At 40.4% G+C, this 18143-nt stretch overlaps 1 protein-coding gene across 3 annotated transcripts in view; it reads left to right on the plus strand.

Annotated features, from left to right (window-relative positions):
* Nucleotides 1-18143, plus strand: part of adamts17 (ADAM metallopeptidase with thrombospondin type 1 motif, 17) — a 118671-nt gene that overhangs the window by 71942 nt on the left and 28586 nt on the right. For 2 of the 3 annotated variants that reach the window (XM_051379985.1, XM_051379987.1), the window contains 6 exons: nt 2061-2162; nt 2390-2535; nt 3850-4019; nt 8416-8543; nt 12204-12324; nt 15447-15521. In XM_051379985.1, coding sequence (XP_051235945.1) covers nt 2061-2162; nt 2390-2535; nt 3850-4019; nt 8416-8543; nt 12204-12324; nt 15447-15521 — 742 coding nt within the window. The remainder of the gene's footprint in view (nt 1-2060; nt 2163-2389; nt 2536-3849; nt 4020-8415; nt 8544-12203; nt 12325-15446; nt 15522-18143) is intronic. The other variant, XM_051379986.1, reaches the window with a different exon arrangement.

The following is an 18143-nucleotide window of genomic DNA, read 5'->3' on the forward strand; positions in this document are numbered from 1 at the left end:
CTATATCAACAGGCTCCATCCATCCTAAGTGGACTATCTGCATCTGAAAAATTTGCTCTTAGGATGTTTCTGATTACTTTAGCGTGTTAAAAGAAGACGGGAGCTATTGGCTCAGAAGAGAGAAGTAAAAGAGGATGAAAGAGGAATGGATCAAGGAGCAGAGTGAGAGGGTAAATCAATTATCCAGTCAACAACATGCGTTAGGCTCTTGAGTCACTTTGATTGGATTACTGTACATCAAAGTCGACTAGGAACGGGTCATATGAGCTTTCATAGGAGGCACATAGCTCAAGTAAACTGACAACTTAAAGCAGGAAGCACTTTGTGTACACAGTAAAACTAACAGTGTCTTCTTATGTCAGCAGAAGTTCTTCAAAGCAAGAGCAAGCAGAGGATTACAGTTGATTTTCCTCTGCTCTTTTGGGTTGTACCCAAAGCTGCTTCCGTGTTTCAGGTTCGGTTCAGGCTTGCACCAAATGTTTTCAGGCCTGATTTATTTATTTCTTTTGGGGGGTGGGGGGGGCCTGATCAAAAATCTAAAAAAAACTCATCTATAAGTTGCACTCAGAAGGGTGTTTGTTTAGGGCTGCTATGGTAGAATGGACAAAAAAATTCTCAGACAAGTAATATGAAAAATGGTCTGAGGGGTTGATCAGTTTCATTTGTTATGGTGAGCGTTGTGTGTGTAATGGCTCTGACTTCAGACCAGGAATGCTACATCAATGGGGACTGACAGAAGAGGTGGGAGTCCCTTACATGGCAGAACAGCCAGAACAAAAAAAAAAAAAAAAAATGCATGGCGCTAATGTTATCATAATTTACCCTCTGTAATGGACGTGCTGTGGCAGTGGCACTCATGCAAGTGTGAAATACATGGGATCCCTGTAATTTAAGCCCATGTTGTGTAGAAAGCTGTTTCAGCATATTGCTGTGGTTTCCACCTTCATTTACAACTGGCACTGTTGTCATCTTAGTGAAATGAAGTCACGCTTTGGACCGTATCTTCCTCTCTGCTATAACTCCAATTCTTTTTGGTGCCTTTATATGAGAGAGACACAGAGCGAGACAGACACACAGAGAGAGAGACACAGAGAGAGACAGACAGACACAGACAGACAGACAGACAGACAGACAGACAGACAGACAGACATGGGACACACGTTCTACCAAGTCAGCCACCAAGGCGCCCCCCATGACTCCTTGTTGCAAGTTTCCATCAGCGTAGACACACAGTTTTGTTCTTGTTTTGCAATGAGCAACTGTCAGATAAAACATGCCGGTATTGATAAAAGGAATTGATCAACTCTGAGGTGAACGATTCTGATGGATCAGACAATTTGGAACCGGTTCTCGTTTTCTATCCCTACACGGCCGTGGCCTGAACAAAACTCTGGATGAACAGCAGAAGCAGAAAGGGAAAGAAATGGATTAGAAGTTTTACAAGAATGCAGGTCATTGTAAATATGATTGTACAGTATGTATACAGCAGCAAGTAGATGCATGATGGGCTGAGGCGACGTAAACAAATGTTGATTTGCATTTTGTGTCTTCCTCAATTTTTTGTTGTAAAAATGCTTGAGATTCCAGTGGTAGGACCTCTGTGACTGAAGCCTGATATTAAGCAGCGTGAACACACCTGGTTGTGACTTAATACATAACCTTAGCAAAGGAAGCACAAGCATCCTGAGCTTCAAGCCTGTCATTTGGTTGGGGAAACTTAGAAGTAATATTAATACTAAAAAGAACTGTCCCGACCTCTGTGGTTGCTCCATCAGGCCTGTATATATTTAGTCTGCTACCTCAGGGTTTACTCATTCAAAACCTGACATGCCATATATTCTCCAGTAGCATCCAGAGCCTTTATTTACCTTCACTGCTGAGAAAACCAGGTATTTCTTGGAGCAGGCTTACAAACAGTCGTATTAGCATGCTGTTTGCTGTTAATGCAAACTCAGCTGTTGTACTAATGGAAGTCAACAGTAAATTAATGTAATGCTGAATGTGAATACTGACATTTTTGTGATAACTTATGGTATCTCCTGTATTTCTGTGTGTGTCAGCACCTGATGTGTGCTGGCCTGTGGTGTTTAGTAGAGGGAGATGTGTCCTGCAAGACAAAACTGGATCCTCCTCTGGATGGAACAGAGTGTGGAGCAGACAAGGTAGGACTGTCTCACTCTGGCTTCCATGCACAAATACTCAGATCTTCATCAGCTTCTGATAGAAGATACCTGTTGCCTGAATGAAGCCTACGGTCATTATGAAGTGTATTTGAAATCATTTTAATCTGTGTGTGTGTGTGTTTTGTGTGTGTGTGTGTGTGTGTGTGTGTGTGTGTGTGTGTGCGTGTGCGTGTGCGTGTGTGTGTGCGTGCGTGTGCGTGTGTCAGTGGTGCAGGGCAGGCGAGTGTGTCAGTAAGACTCCCATCCCTCAGCATGTGGACGGAGACTGGAGTCCATGGAGCCAGTGGAGCATGTGCAGCAGGACCTGCGGTACTGGAGTCCAGTTCAGACAGAGGAAATGTGACAACCCTCCGTATGTCACCTGCCTGCCTGTCTGTCTGTCTGTCTGTCTGTCTGTCTGTCTGTCTGTCTGTCTGAGAGAGAGAGAGAGAGAGAGAAATTGCACCTGCAATAGACTTGCACTACAAATGCTACATTTCTCTTTTAAATTCATAAAACATTAAATGAAGGAATACTTTCAGGCTAAAAATCGATATGTTCAATAGAATAGAATAGAATAGATAGAATCGATAGAAATCCTGAAGATAAGATTTTCAGTACTGTCAGAAACACACCAACTTTTTCTGGTGGATCCATCATATTGGTGCTTAGCTCATTATTTTCTCTGTGCTCTGTTTGCATATGAGTGGGTATGTTTCCACTTTTAATAATCGCCATGGTCTGCCCATGGTACAAATGAACATGCATGGGTCTGTTCACTGTCTGCGTTTATCTTTTTATTACACGGCATGTGAAATTACTTTTCACAGACTTATTTATTTCTCCGACTGTCTCATCTCATCTCCCCTGTGTCACCCAGAATGTTTTCGCTCGAGTCACAATGTACATATTGTACATATCTGGGCCACTAAATCAGTACCGTTAGGCTAGAAAAGCTACGCCATTTAAAATAGAAATTCTTAAAATTTCAATGTAATCGGTTTCAGTAATTTTTTTAGTTAATTGAACTTCTGTGGTTTTACAGTTTTCTGCACAGGCGCAAACAAAATTGCAAAAATGAAAATGATGCTAAATTTGAATTTAAATCCAGATTGGACAGAGTATCCACAGTCAGTGACTGTACAAATATCTCATAGCAGCTGTATGACAGATGATTATGATGTTGTAAAAAAAACATTTTGTGCAGATATCCACAGAGTATAAAATAAAAATGTTTTTAAAAAACTGTGCTATGACTATACCCATACACTTTGACACACTGATTATCTTTAAATCAAACTGCACACATACACATTGAGGTATTGGATCTCTTGTGTATCTGTGTGGGGTAATTTTCAGCCTGTGTGCACACCACAGCATGCATTTCCTCCATCTTAAAGAAGCTGAGTGCTCACTGAAAAGCCTTCCAACTAAACAGAAATTTAGAAATTTTAAAATGTGACATTCAGATCTTACATACAAGAATAAATGAAAGTATAGAATTATTTTCAGTAATGTTTATAATAATTGGGCTTAGGAGTCTGTCATGATCATACTTGTTAGATACCTATACTAACAACACTAAAGTGAGTGTTCATACTGTGTGTGTGTGTGTGTGTGTGTGTGTGTGTGTGTGTGTGTGTGTGTGTGTGTGTGTGTGTGTGTGTGTGTGTGTGTGTGTGTGTAGGCCTGGTCCTGGTGGGAGACACTGTCAGAAGACCAGTGTGGAGCACAAGGCCTGTGAAGGTCTTCCGTGTCCCAAGGGGGCACCCAGCTTCAGAGACCTGCAGTGTTTGTCCTACGACCGACATGCCAGCAAGAAAAAGGGCAGCATGCTGACTGCTATTATTAATGACGGTAAGACACACACACATTCCTGTTGTAACAATAGCCCGCCTCACTCATCAGCTAATTTGTCATCATCATTTGACAAGGATACCTCTGGTTCTGGTGGATCAGTTTCTGATTCTTTTTTTCTGTTGTGAGTCTGACAATGTAATAGGAGTGCAATGCTTAGTCAGTGGAGCACTCTTTTAGGCTACAAAATAACTAACACTACAGCTACTTGATAGAATTTAGGCAATGAAAGGCACAGTATCTAATCTTGTCCTTAGCAGTGATGAAAAACAAGAATTACAAGGAAAAACAATAAGGGCCCAGAACCTTGTGGTACACCACAAGAAAGCGTAGCAGATAGAGTTACAAACGGTGAGTTCCTACACTGAAATCTCTGTTCACCCATAATTATCCTCACACTGTGAGCTTTTGTCAGATGATAAATGGTGGAAACACAGGATGTAAATATTCCCATTACTTTGATATTGTGTGTTAAAAGGTGACAAGAACAGTTGGCTGTCAACGGTGTGTGTGTAACTGTAAAAACTGGTGTATCCTAAAGAGAGGGGAGACAGCTTTGAAATGAATGTTCTTAATGACTGAGCCCAGGGAGCAATAATTGCATTAAAGCGTTCACTGTTGAAGTGATTAATGTGTTACTTGAAAGCCATGCAGCGGCCAGAGTGTAAATTTACTCCCAACAGGCTGCAGCACTTTAAAGATTTCATACACACATTTTATACTTTTATGTGAACTGATTTAAACATGCATAAATAGTAAATGACTCAGACTTGTCTTTGTTCTTGTGCTTTGTCATGGTACACCACTAAACACTTGGGTGCCAGTGAGAAGCTTGGAAGTGGGCAGTACTTACTGACCACAGTATACACAACCTAAGTCAAAGGACATACTACTGCTGGATTACACAAGATAAATAATAATAGAAATAAGTGTATGAACAAGAATTAATGGGACAACTAACTACATCTTAATACCCCCTCATCTTGAGGTGAAACATGTTTTGCCAAATACTATCATTTTACCAAACTAAAGCAAAGCATGAAAAGAAAAATGTGACCCATGTGAATACAGGAAAACAGATCTGAAAACTATTGTACAGTGGACATGTGACAAAGTCACACGATTATTGTAGACATACATTGTAAAATTAGAATTTTATAGATAGAACCTGATTGTACATATTTTTGCCTGTACATATTATATCTACAGAGAAAACAGAAAATGCAGCCCAATCCAGCAACTTCCTTTAATATTTATAAGTCACCATCTCTTAAAGTAGAGCCAATTTTTGCCTCACGTTGTACAGTACAGTGTACAAAACCGTACAGATGTTAGCTGTAGCTAACCAGCTGTTATTGTATGTACACACCAACTGTGTGTGTGTGTTTGTGTGTGTGTGTGTGTGTGTGTGTGTGTGTGTGTGTGTGTGTGTGTGTGTGTGTGTGTGTGTGTGTGTGTGTGTGTGTGTGTGTGTGTGTGTGTGTGGCTTGCTGAGATCAAAGTCTGAGCTCTCCCTTCAACACACGGTCTCTTATTTTCCTCCATTCTCTCTGCTTTTTCCTCGTCTCTGTATGTTTAAAGTCACGTGAATTGGTTTCACCATATTTTACACTGCCTAGAATAGTTTCTAAAACGTTTTACACCGCTTACAGCTTGAGAAAACATTAGGCTATCTGTGTAACACCGTTATGATCAATGTTAAAATACAGCAGCACAGGCCGATCCTATTCAGTTACAGTCACGCAGTTCACACTGGAGACAGGTTTATTCCTAACATGATTATTTACTGTTGACTGCTGTCAGCCACAGCTTACAAAGGGTTGGCACTAGAACTGGCACTTAAAGGACCAGTGTGTGGGATTTAGTGGCATCTAGCGGTGAAGTAGCAGACTATTAAATGTGTATTTAACAACTTGGGAATGACAACGTGCTGTGAAGTGTGTAGGAGAGACTACGATTGTTGTGAAATAATGTGGAAGATGTTTGGTTTGTCCTTCTTGGCTACTGTAGAAACATGGTGGTTCAACATGGTGGACTCCATGGAGGACTCCATGGAAGATAGATAGAACAAAAACACAATTATTCTTATATTCAGGTGATCTAATGAAAACATACCTATGAATAATATACTCCATTCTGACAATATATCCTCCTAAATGTTACACACTGGACCTTTAAACTCTTCCACAACTCTCATACACCACAAGGTGAAACTAATGATGGATGTATGTGTGCACTTCATGCAGGAACATGGCTACGTAGCAGATACTGGGGGAAAAAATACAGGAAAGGCAACACTTGAGCTTCAGCAATTTCATACTTTTGTTTTTGCCTTGCCTTTAATAGATAGTGACAGCTGAAGAGTGACAGGAAAGGGGAGAGAAAGGAGGGTGACATGCTGCACACTCGAACCCAGGGCCGCTGCAACAAGGACTCAGCCTCCTTGGTGCCTGGGAGGAATCTGTGAAATACTTAAAAAATGAAATAAATGAGGTGCCCGCATAGCTCACCGGGTAGAGCTGGCACCCCATATATTTAATTATAAGTATTTCACAGATTCCTCTGTGTACCAATAGAGGGAGCTTGCATATCCACCAGTAGAACATGAACCATAGTTTGAGAACCAGTGGCCCAGAAGGAATTCATGTGTATGTGAGCCAATTTGCGCAGCTCACTTTTCATTGAGTTTTGTAGGTAAACGCGATGCCTCTAAAATTCACTTTGAATTCAGTCTGGAGATACCTCAGGGAGCCCTGTAGGAGGCAGTGCATGAGTCCTAATACTGGATTCTTTGATGTCTGTATTTTAAAGCTGGATATGTGATAATGGGCTTGTAAGGCTCTGCCAACTTCAGCCGTTCCTTGCAGGACTTCAGTATCCATTGTTGGATAGACTCTGCATTATTGCATTTGAATGTTAATATCATTACATTTAGGTGGTTGTTGCTGGGTAGCTTCCTGTGGAAACACTTTCTATTGGCCCAGGAAGGGGGTACAGCTTATAAAATTGGAAATAGAGGTACTAATAGAGGTAATTCACCATCTGTGTCATATCAAGAGATGAAGTCTGAATTTCACACAATCCCTTTTAGATTTCAGTTTGTCAACGTTTACGTAACGTAACGTTTGTTACATTTTAAGAATATCTTAGCAACATGCATGTTTATTCCAGCTTGTGATACAGGAACCTGTTATTCTTTAAATCTGCACAAATATTAATACGAAGCTTCCAGTTTCTTCTCTACTTTAGAGTTTATAGTGTTTGCTAATTTTCAGATCTTGTCCCTAGCTGGGCTTTTACATGTACAGTGTAATTATTTTTCAATACTGGAGGTTAGATTGACAGGAAATTGTCCGCCTTTTACATAATAGGCTACTAAACATGAGTCATTCTAACATAAATATACAAGACTGCAAGGATGAGAGGAGGTATAGAGGTATTAATTAGAGGTATACATTGTCAGTCTAGTTGTACAGCGTTTTGTTCTCCATGGACAACCCATCTGACTGTACGGAATCAAGCTTTTGTGGCTTTTGAGCAGTAGTGTACATACAGATTACTTTGGTTTCTAATGTCTTCCCAAAGAAGACTGATATGGATCCAAACAGACACTCCTTTATTCTCCTCCAGAACCACAGCAGCCAGCTGGAGCAGCTCTCAGCCGACACAACTTTGACTAGAGAAGGAGTTTTCCTCTGTGTTCTGCCCTTTATTCAGAGTCTCAGCAGCTCACATTGTTACAGCTGTCTGACAAAAGCTCTCTTGCTTTTGATGAATTATGGAAGGTGCTTACTTTTATCCTAACCCGATGTAAATCTGTTTTAGTGAAGGCAGACAAATGAATGGCTATTCTCTCCTTCCTCCCTTCCTTCCTTTGGGTTCTTTGGAGTCAGTCTATCATTTGTCCAGGATAGTGGTTAATAAGCGTTTCCAAGAGATTCTTCTTCAAACTACTATTGGCTTGGGAACCGGAGGGTCGCCGGTTCAAGACCCACAAACCACAAATTATGGAGTGTGGACTGGTAGCTGGAGAGGTACAATTTCCCCTAGGGGATCAATAAAGTATATCTTCTTCTTCTGCCCGACAAACACGCCCAAGATCAACAGGTGCATGATGGGTAATCTCTGTTACATGTCTGCAGAATGTTCATTGAGCTCACAATGTTTGACAACTTTGAGGAGTGGGACAGAGAGGCTGGGTGGACTGGTTATATTGGGACAGAAAGGCGGGGTGGACTGGTTATACTTGGTGTGTGCGGAGACCAGAACCGCCTGATGCACGCCCATTAACATTCTACTGCTCTTGTAAACCCTGATAGTTACACTGACAACATGATTTTGTGTGTGTGTGTGTGTGTGTGTGTGTGTGTGTGTGTGCGCGTGTGCGTGTGAGCAGAGAAGCAGTGTGTGTTGTTTTGCAGCCCGGTGGGTCGAGATATCCCGGTCCTGATGGCTGACAGAGTGATGGATGGGACGCCCTGTGGACCATATGAGGCCGACCTGTGTGTTAATGGGAGGTGTCAGGTACACACACACACATACTCACACACACACGTGCATACTCCTTTAAAACAGTGGTGGAGCCATGCAATTTCCAAATGGGGTGGTCAGGATAGGACCAGTGGTCATTTTGGGATTGCACAGAAATGACCATTATATGAACATTAAAAGGCATAAGGGGGATATTTTAGGCACATACAACACATAATTACATTATCTGGAATTCAGGCAGTGATCAAAGAATATTCAGTGTAATCAAAAAAAAAAATCTTATTCCAGAACTTTGCAAAAAAATATCCTATGTCTGCAACTTCCTGTCAAGGTAGCAACTATGCAATGTCTGGTTAGATTTTCAAATAAAGCTTGCATGGTAAAGGTTGGAGCTTGGTTAGATTAAGGCAGAAAAAGTACTCATCATCTGAACTCTAGCTTCAAGGTTCCTCTTTATATATTAGATCAGGAGTTGGACCTTTAGGATGGGTCAAATGCAGAGAATTCATTTCCTTATAGCAGCCTAATTAATGAAGGATAACGTAACTTATATTGCAGTGGGTCAATGGTAATTACAAATAGATTGATATGAATGATATCAGAAGCCCTTATAATGTAGCCAATGTCATGGCTTCAGGATGACGTGCTGGTAAGAGAGACGGGTCAATAAATAAAAACTGAAGTTTAGTCTTTTCAACAGCCACGGGGGAGAGAAGGGGGAGATTTTGGCACTGCTGACATTGCTGAAAAAAAATCAGTCATGAAATAAACAAATAAATACAGTGCAGAGCTGTGAAGGAGAATGTCCCTGCAGGGATCAATAGAGTGCCTCATTCATTAGCAGTTAGCAGTGGTGGAGTGAATCCACAGTCTCCTCCCCTGCGGAGGGTTGAGGAGTTTATTTGGATCTGGTGTCCCGACTACAGTCAGCCTTTTGTGTTTATTTGCAAATGTTGGATGCTTGTACATTTGGGAGGAATTCCCCTCCTTCTGGGAGAGAGACAGAGGGAGAGAGAGAGTGAGAGGTCCAGAGAGTCGAATATGGATGCAATTATCATGACGCACATGTGCTCACAAAATACTTACTTCTTACACATCAGCAATGACTCATGTACCTTAACTGTGTAAGATCAGTTAGAATGAGTACAGCTGAAGCACACATTGTATATGTGTGTTTTTTCTCTTTCTATGTGTGTGTATATATTTTAAGTGCCATTGTGCTGTCCATCCCATTCAGACTGGGCTAATACACACACAGTTCTTCGGTTTAGGATTCATGTTAGAGTGATCATAGTGAGGAGAGTCATATTAGGTTAATGATTAAGGTGTTTCTGCAATTGAACGTAAATTAGGTTAGATGTAAATTAGCTATTTAGTGTTTTGCTGACATTAGCTTTCAAATTAAAGTAGCTAAATCACAATTGATGTAGATTAATTAGCGAACTTAAGCTGTGACTATATGTCGCTTTTATCTTTTAACCACACAAAGTGGTGGTTGTATTTTCAACATAGACGAGCCCAACACATAGCATATCTGAGTACAGGAAAGGAGGAAGCTGACACAGGCTTCAGCACCAAGTCACGTCTCCACTTCCTCCCGCTGTACACAACACAACAGCTACCATCCTCTGGATTCAGAGCCGAGTCTGTCCAGTAGTGATCGGGGTTGGCGCCACAGTAGTGAAGTCCCGCCCATACACCCGACTGACTTTGACAGCTGAGCTCTGCCTGAGTCTATCGTGAGGTGAAACCCCTTTTTATAGCTTCAAATAACTAATTAAAACCAATCTTATCAGATAATTGAACTCTTGAACAAACACCAGAGCGTTAAAATCTACCTAAAATGACAGAAACCATCTTTGGGAAAAATGTATTTGATGTGTAATTAGATTTTTTAGTTTGTTCCATCTGCTAACATTGAGGCAGTGGGCTTTATAACCTATACTGCAGTGAGCCAGGCTGTCGAGATGTTTTGGCTTCACTTTTGGAGAGCTGTCATGTCGTTCATCTTTATATACACCAATGGGCGGGAGTTATGGAGGGTCAATTACGTCTAGATCATTTCCTGACCTCACCCAGCCCGACATGTTAAAATAAGACTCACAAGCTGACCAGTGGGCTAATCAAACTGGGTTCTCGTTTCTCGTCTTTCCTTTGGTCTGCTAACCCCTGCCTTCGTCAGCTTCAGACATACCCATCATGCATCTGTTGGGCTCTGCCCAAACATTCCTGCCTGCACACTGGTTCTGTCTTCAGCCTGAAAGGGAGAAGCAGTGGAGGAGCTGCAGGATGGAGACAGAGCTGCAGAAACTGAGGTTACAGAGGGAGGAGGAGGCATGGATGTTTTTCTAAGCCTGGCATGTGAGACTCAGGCATGCTATGAAAACACTGGCAAGGAGCGAGGGAGAGAAAAGAAAGAGAGGAAGCAGACAGGAAAAGGGGAGAGGAATATATTCAGTGAAACTATGAAAATAGACTGTGTCTGGCTGGAGGAGGACCCTGGAAGTCTGACTGAGCCATATGGTCCTCTGATTCAGCAAACTGTGCACCATGCATTACTTTGTCTTGCACTCTGTGTGGGTGGGTGTGGGTGTCTGGCTTCAAGTTTAAATTCTTGATGTAGTAAAAAGTCTCTGTGTCTTATGATTCTGGGCCATAGATGTAACATATGAGCAAAGCTTTATCTCCTTAAACCTGTCAGCAGTTAATTCAATTCAATTCAATTCAATTTTATTTGTACAGCGCCAATTCATAACAGAAGTTATCTCAGGACACTTTTCAAATAGAGCAGGTCTAGACCGAACTCTTTATAACATTATTTACAGAGACCCAACAGTACCACCATGAGCAAGCACTTGGCGACAAGGGCAAGGAAACACTGCCTGTTAATAGGCAGAAACCTAGGACAGACCCTTACTGCCCCCTATCTGTAATATACATCTTTTTTTTCTTTTCTGTGTGATCACACCTTTCTGTTGCCCTAAGCAACACCTATTTTTCCCTTTTTTAGTTTAAAGTCAAATTTTTTTCCCCATTGATCACCACCGCAGCACTACACGAATGTATTGCGCTTCAACATTAACTGTGTTAATGACACTGGGCCACTCACTTACTAACAAAACTGGAACCAAAACTTCTATTTGTCCTTTTCTCATTACAAAACAATAGAATATTACCGTGTTTACTTTCTATCATTCACTGTGATAGTGGTGATCGATATGTGTTCAAAAGGAGCAGGTTGCTGAGCCTTTCTTTAAATGTCTTTAAGGTCTAGCAACTCCAGGGCTGTGGACACACATTTCAGTATGTACTACTGAGGCACTGAGTCAATTCCTGGCTTCACTGGCCACAAATTGTAACCAGCGAGCGAACATCGCTACACTCTTAATGGATACATTTATGGCCAATTTGTAGCTTTGTCAGAAAAACAGACTTGTTGAGGACAGCCCATCAACAAGTCTGTTCTGCCATTCTCATACGATTCCTGAAGGGGGTCAACATTTATGTGAAGTAGGCAGAATAGAGGTTGGTGCATCCATTACCTTAAGTTTTAACGCCACCTTCTGATGGGTGACTGAACTACATATTACAATAGGAAACGCTAAGCTTTTACCCTAACTTATGCCTGTATACACATGCACTACACCACAAAGGCAACTTATCAGCCTCCTGTTTTACTGTTGCTCTGTACAGAAAATTGGCTGTGATGGCATCATCGGCTCTTCTGCGAAAGAGGACCGCTGTGGTGTTTGTAATGGAGACGGGCGCTCCTGCAAGATAGTGAGAGGAGACTTCAACCACACCAAAGGAATGGGTGAGTGTGTGTGTTCATGTTTGTGTCTGTGTGTGTGTTGTAGTATCCATCTAGTATACCCTATGTGTGTGCTGATGTATGCAGCTGATATTGGCTGTCTGTATCCAGACATTGGCATCTAGTACCGATGTGATACAGTTTCACTGTAAAACCTGATGACTTAGTTCAACTCAAACTGTCTGAGGAAACCGATTGCCTTTAACCGGTTTCAATTTATTAACTCAAACAATTTAAGATATTTGATTTGAGTAGAAGTAATTTAAGTATTTGTTAAGGTAACCTGAGTAAATTGAGTTAATTGTACCAATTCTATTCAGTTGATTGAAGTTAAACCCAGATGCAGCATTTTTCCAAACTTATTTAAAATGTGTGAACACAATTTAACTGAACAAAGTAACTTAAATCCATATTATTTATATAAATGTTAACACCTTCATAAGTTCAATGTATTCAAATTATTATTACATTACCTGTAAAAACAGATGACATGCAATTAAAGCATTTTATAATTAATTAATTAACAAAATGGTACCAAAGTAAGTTTTTGTGTTTTTTTTAGGGAGTAACATCAAATCTTTACAGTTTGGGTGATGATTAAGAATTATTTGGATGCATACTTGAGCTTATGATGATTAATAAACTGAAATAAAAACAAAAAGTGAAAAATCCTAAGCTGTACAGCATTTTATAATGACATAAAGTCATCTTCGAGAAAATGAGTCAATGCAAACTTTGAGTTGGGCTTCATTCATGTGAATGAGTGACTAAAATCTTTGGGAGAATTAAGTTATGTTATCTTACTACTTTTATAAAGATGTGTTGTCAGCTTTTACAGTGTACATTTAGCATTATATATTTATATCAGTATTACTATACATCGGTTGCCTGAACCTGAACAGTTCTGTGTAATTGTGTAAATGCAGATTCCACCCTGACAAAAATCATGTTTTGATTGCAAACACTGTTAATATTTCATGTTTTGTAGAATTATTTGGGCATGAAATGAAATTTATGGCATAAAATGTATATATATGTATTGTCCTTCAATGCTGGTCAAACCTAAATGTCGATTAGCCACATGGCAGATGTTTCTGTCTTAAGCCTGAGGGTTTTGAAGAGAGTTTATACTAGAGCAAGTGTGCTCAGGTGTGGTTTATTTAAAGGTGCCGGCACAATGAGAAGCAATTGCATTTCATTTATTTATCCACTTTGTGTTTCTGAAAACACTTTTAGGACCAATATGACTGCACTTCAGACAGGAAGTGTTTCTATATTCATCCTAAAAACACCTGGAAACCTGTAATTATCTTGCCATCTTGTCAGTTATGTAGAAGTCCTTCAAAATATTAGGAAATTAGTTGTTTTGCTGGAAAAATGGATCACTGCATTTGCTAACCTAATCATGGCAGTATAGACAGTGTTTCTTTTTCTTAAGCCTCTTTAGGCGACACTTAGTGTGTTTTCAGGGATCACTGAGCCTGTTTACACCTGGTATTCATATTGGGAGATCCGGTCACAAGTTTTAAATACAAGTGTAAACAACCACCAAGACGCATTGTGATCTGATCACTCAAACCACTTGCCAAGGTGGTCTTGGATGCATTTGGCACATATTTCTTGTAGTATGAACACTAATGCGCAGTTATAAAATCCCACAGCATCTTTCCTGCAGGGCTGTTGACAGTGCAGGTAAAAGTGAAGGCTATAGAAGTTTAGAAATAGATAGTAATAATGGATATTAACACAATTCTGAGTAGGGTACAGCCCCGTAAAAGTATTTATTGGCATACAGAGTCGGGAAGGGAGATACAAGTTTTCTGAAATTGTATGTTTAAATATGCAAATGATGCATTATCCACTTATAAATGCACTAATGTGCATATATTTTCAGAACAGAAATCTGAACTTCGGATAAAGCCAGATTAGACATGGTTTCATTATGTTGACATATCAGAGTCAGAGGGTGTTACAGAGGGAATTGTGGATGTCTCTTTATCACTCCATAAATCACAACAATAAAAAAATCACATTTCACCATGTTTTTAGGAATAAAATGCTCTATAAATCATACTGTGAATGATATATGAACAAAGCCCTCTGTAAAAACCTTCAGAATATAAATAAGAATAAAACTAGAAGCTTAGGTGTATGTAAATGCTGCTGAAGTGGAGAGTTCTGGCTCAGAGTGTGAGACTATACTAATTTTGAGAAAACGGCCTTTAAAAATATGTATTGTAAAATCCATATATTTTACAAGACACTACCGGTGAATAGGGTAAAGATTTTAACTAATGATATCCCCATGAAACTTCCTGAACTCATTACTTTAGACAATTACTTTTTTGTACTGTATTTTGTATTGTTTTCTGAAATGTATTGTTTAAATAGGCAAATGAGTCAATATCTGATGCTAACTTTAGGAGAAATCTACAGATGCAAATAGACAAAGTATATTGTTGGCGTTTTTATTTATTTATACTAGGAATGGAGGAAAAAAAAATATATATTTTTGCGTGTAGTGTTTTGCCTTAAAGTATGTAATCTTGGAATTAGGGAACATTACTTGTATCCAGTTTATGCCTGTGACTCCACAAAGTTCTCTTGAGCTGAATATGTGAGTGAGGTTTTCCATCTAGCCCATCCCTTTTAACACAAGCATCAAAAACCATTGGTGATAGAAAGGACAGATTCATAATACAAATAGTAGTTTTATGTTTGAAATACAGAAGACAGAACTGAATGTCTTATTTTAATATTTTACTTTTTTAGGCTGTTGATGTCAGACAGTTACTCTGGATTTACAGCTCCTTGTTTGACTGGATATCACACATAGCTCTTCATCATCACCCTCTTAACCACACAGAACACTATAAAAAATTAGTGCAAACAGTGATCACAGATATTGTGGTTCTGTTGCAGCAGCCAATGTGACAGAATCTGTGGACACTGATAAATGTATTAGTCAGCAGTGTCCACATCACACCACAACCTGAGTCAGAAAAGGGGAAAATAACCGCAATGGGAGCTTGTGTGTGTTAGCGTGTGTGCACACGTGCATGCACATGCCGGTGTGGTCCACAGGACATGTGACCTCCCTTCCACTTCCTTGTCTTGTCCTCCAGTCACCACTAGGCAGTGTAAGAGGGTATCTACCTGTGTGATGGCTAAACCCAGAGCTGTCCCCAAGTGTTTCTCATGTAAGATGCATGCACTGTGTGTGTGTGTGTGTGTGTGTGCGCGCGCGCGTTTGTGTGTGTGTGTGTGTGTGCGCGCGTGTGTGTGTTTCCTGCACTGCCTGGAGTGTTTTACTGTAGGTAGATTAGATAAGCAGTTATCTGTGGGCTCCTCTGGGGGGTGTAGTCTGAATGTTATAAAAAACAAAAATGCTTGGTTACACTTACATAACCAGCTGTTTGACCCTGTTACCCCATAACCCAGCCATGAGGTATGCCAGGGACGCATTCCTTTCATCCAAGGTGTTTCCTTCTCCCTGCTGCTTCTGCCAAGCGGAGGAGTAACGTCAGAGGGGGAGAGAACAGTCGTATGCCATAAGATGTTAGAAATGTTAGAAGTTTGACAATTACAGTACTGTATAAAACGTCATACTTTAACATTTGGCATTCGCTTCTTAAAACGCCAGATGCGCTGCTGGTAAACCCAGATGAGCCCATGGCAGTCTGTGTCTAACCATAGCTGGACGGGCAGGGTGGTGGAGGGTTGATGGATGCTGCCGGTCAGCTTTCAGGAGGGGAGTGCTGTGTCTGTTCATTGTGGATACGAGTCGCCAAAACCCTCGGAAAAGATCTGTCCAGGATCAGTTTCAGCCCGGGCTCACAAAATTTTGTGTCATGAACGCAACCTCTTGAAATGCAAATACCACGTTTGCACATTAAAAGATTATTTTTCCTCACCATGAATTGATTAAATGGAAAGGCTTTACTACAGACATTGATAGGTCTAAGTGCTTAGATTCAGGACAGCTACATTAAGCAACTTTGGAGCACCAGGGTGCAGAAAGACCTTCCTTCAAAGCATGCAAACAAAGTGCTCCAGTAATTTAGCATTGCAGTTCTAAAGGTTTAGGTATTTATGAGGGACAGATTAAAAAAAGTTAGTTTTATAATGGCAATATCGTCTGACAGAATCAGCATAAATACAGGTTAATGATAACAGCAGTGTGATTGGGGTTAGGGGCGATATTTTGCATGTACTGGTTTTATTTATTGGAGATTAAAGGTCCAGTGTGTAGGATTTAGTGACATCTAGTGGTGACGTTGCAAATTGCAACTAACTGAAAACCACTTGTGTCTGTATTTGACGACCTGGGAATGAGAACGGGGGTACTGTAGAAACATGGCAGTTCAACATGTTGCGTTTTGTCCTCAGGGGCAACCATAGAGCCAGACTTTCTTTGATGTGACTTAATATTATGTTACACCAACTACAAAAAGAAGCCAAATGGATCTACTGAACACTGAGACCTGACCGAGCTTGGCCTTGTTGCGTGATGAGGACAGGATACTGGCGATAGCAGTTGATAGTTCAGCCATATCACGCTTGAGGACGATTCACATTTACACATTCTGCGAGGAATTTGCATTTCATCCTTTGGGTTCATTTGACAAAATTTTTGCTGTTGTCTTGTCCGTGTGTCTGTGTTTGATGTCGGTCAGAAGCCACTGTATCCTCATGGTGTGTAACAGTGCGCTGTGTGTGTTGAGGCTTAGAGAATGTATTGGTAAGTATGAAGTCATATTGGTGTCTGTAACTGTGAAATACTGCATTGTGAAATAATGTTGGGCAAACTGGGCAGAGGAACAAAGCAGCTCACATTTACCTTGTTAAAGCACTGACTCCAGTTTTGTATTTATTTTTCTAGAGCAGAAACCAATATATGAATTTTGGAACACATCAAAGTTAACATTACATTACCAATTAGCAATGTCTAACCTGATTCTTTTTAGTTTTGGCCATCATTTCTATTACTTACAATGACATTTTACTCAAACCAGTCTTAGGTGTTATGTACAGGGGGATAACAAGTCCCTGAAATGGGCTTAGTCACCAGTACTGAGTACCAGCGCTTCTCCTGTAAACTTATGCACAACATTTAATTTTCCCATGAGAATTCTGCGTAGATCCACCCTACTCTGCCTCTGATTGGATAGTGTTTGTTGGTTTGGTCGGTTGGGGTTAGGCTTGGGATTGAGATGGTACATAGTTAGCTTAGTCAATTTTGTCTTTCAGTTTGGAACTGAGTTGCATTTTACTCACCAGTTTCATTTCTGACAATTATAACATGTACATGCAGCAAACATGAGTGCTAACAAACCATCCAATTTAACAAGGACATTTTTCAGTGCTGTTATCTTAACATTAAGCTGGCTATGTGGTTACACACAGACGCAGTTACGTGGGCATTTAGGAGTAGTTCACCATCATTGTTGTACTCAGGGTTTTAGTAATACCGAGTTCCAAAAATGTAACATGCTAGGGGGTTTGGGGGCATGCATCAGAGAAAAGTTATTTTTAGGCAGTTATTTCCCAACTTTTATTGTATACCCCTCGGAAAAAAATAGGTCCGTACATCAGTGGTGGGTGCATCCATGCTTACCAGAGGTGGCAGTACGCAATAAGAAGTAAGGGCACTCATACAGATAAAAATCAGAGGTGCTGGTGTTCCTCAGTACAAGTGAGAACCAGGCATTGTCCCAGACCTCAGCTGTAAAGCTGTAACCGATGAGAATTGATGGCCAAAATGAGACCAGAGTCAAGTAAGAAAAAGACAAACAAAAATGAAATAATATTCCTTAAAAGGT

Source organism: Dicentrarchus labrax, unplaced genomic scaffold (genome assembly GCF_905237075.1).
Source record: "Dicentrarchus labrax unplaced genomic scaffold, dlabrax2021, whole genome shotgun sequence".
Lineage (NCBI taxonomy): Eukaryota > Metazoa > Chordata > Actinopteri > Moronidae > Dicentrarchus > Dicentrarchus labrax.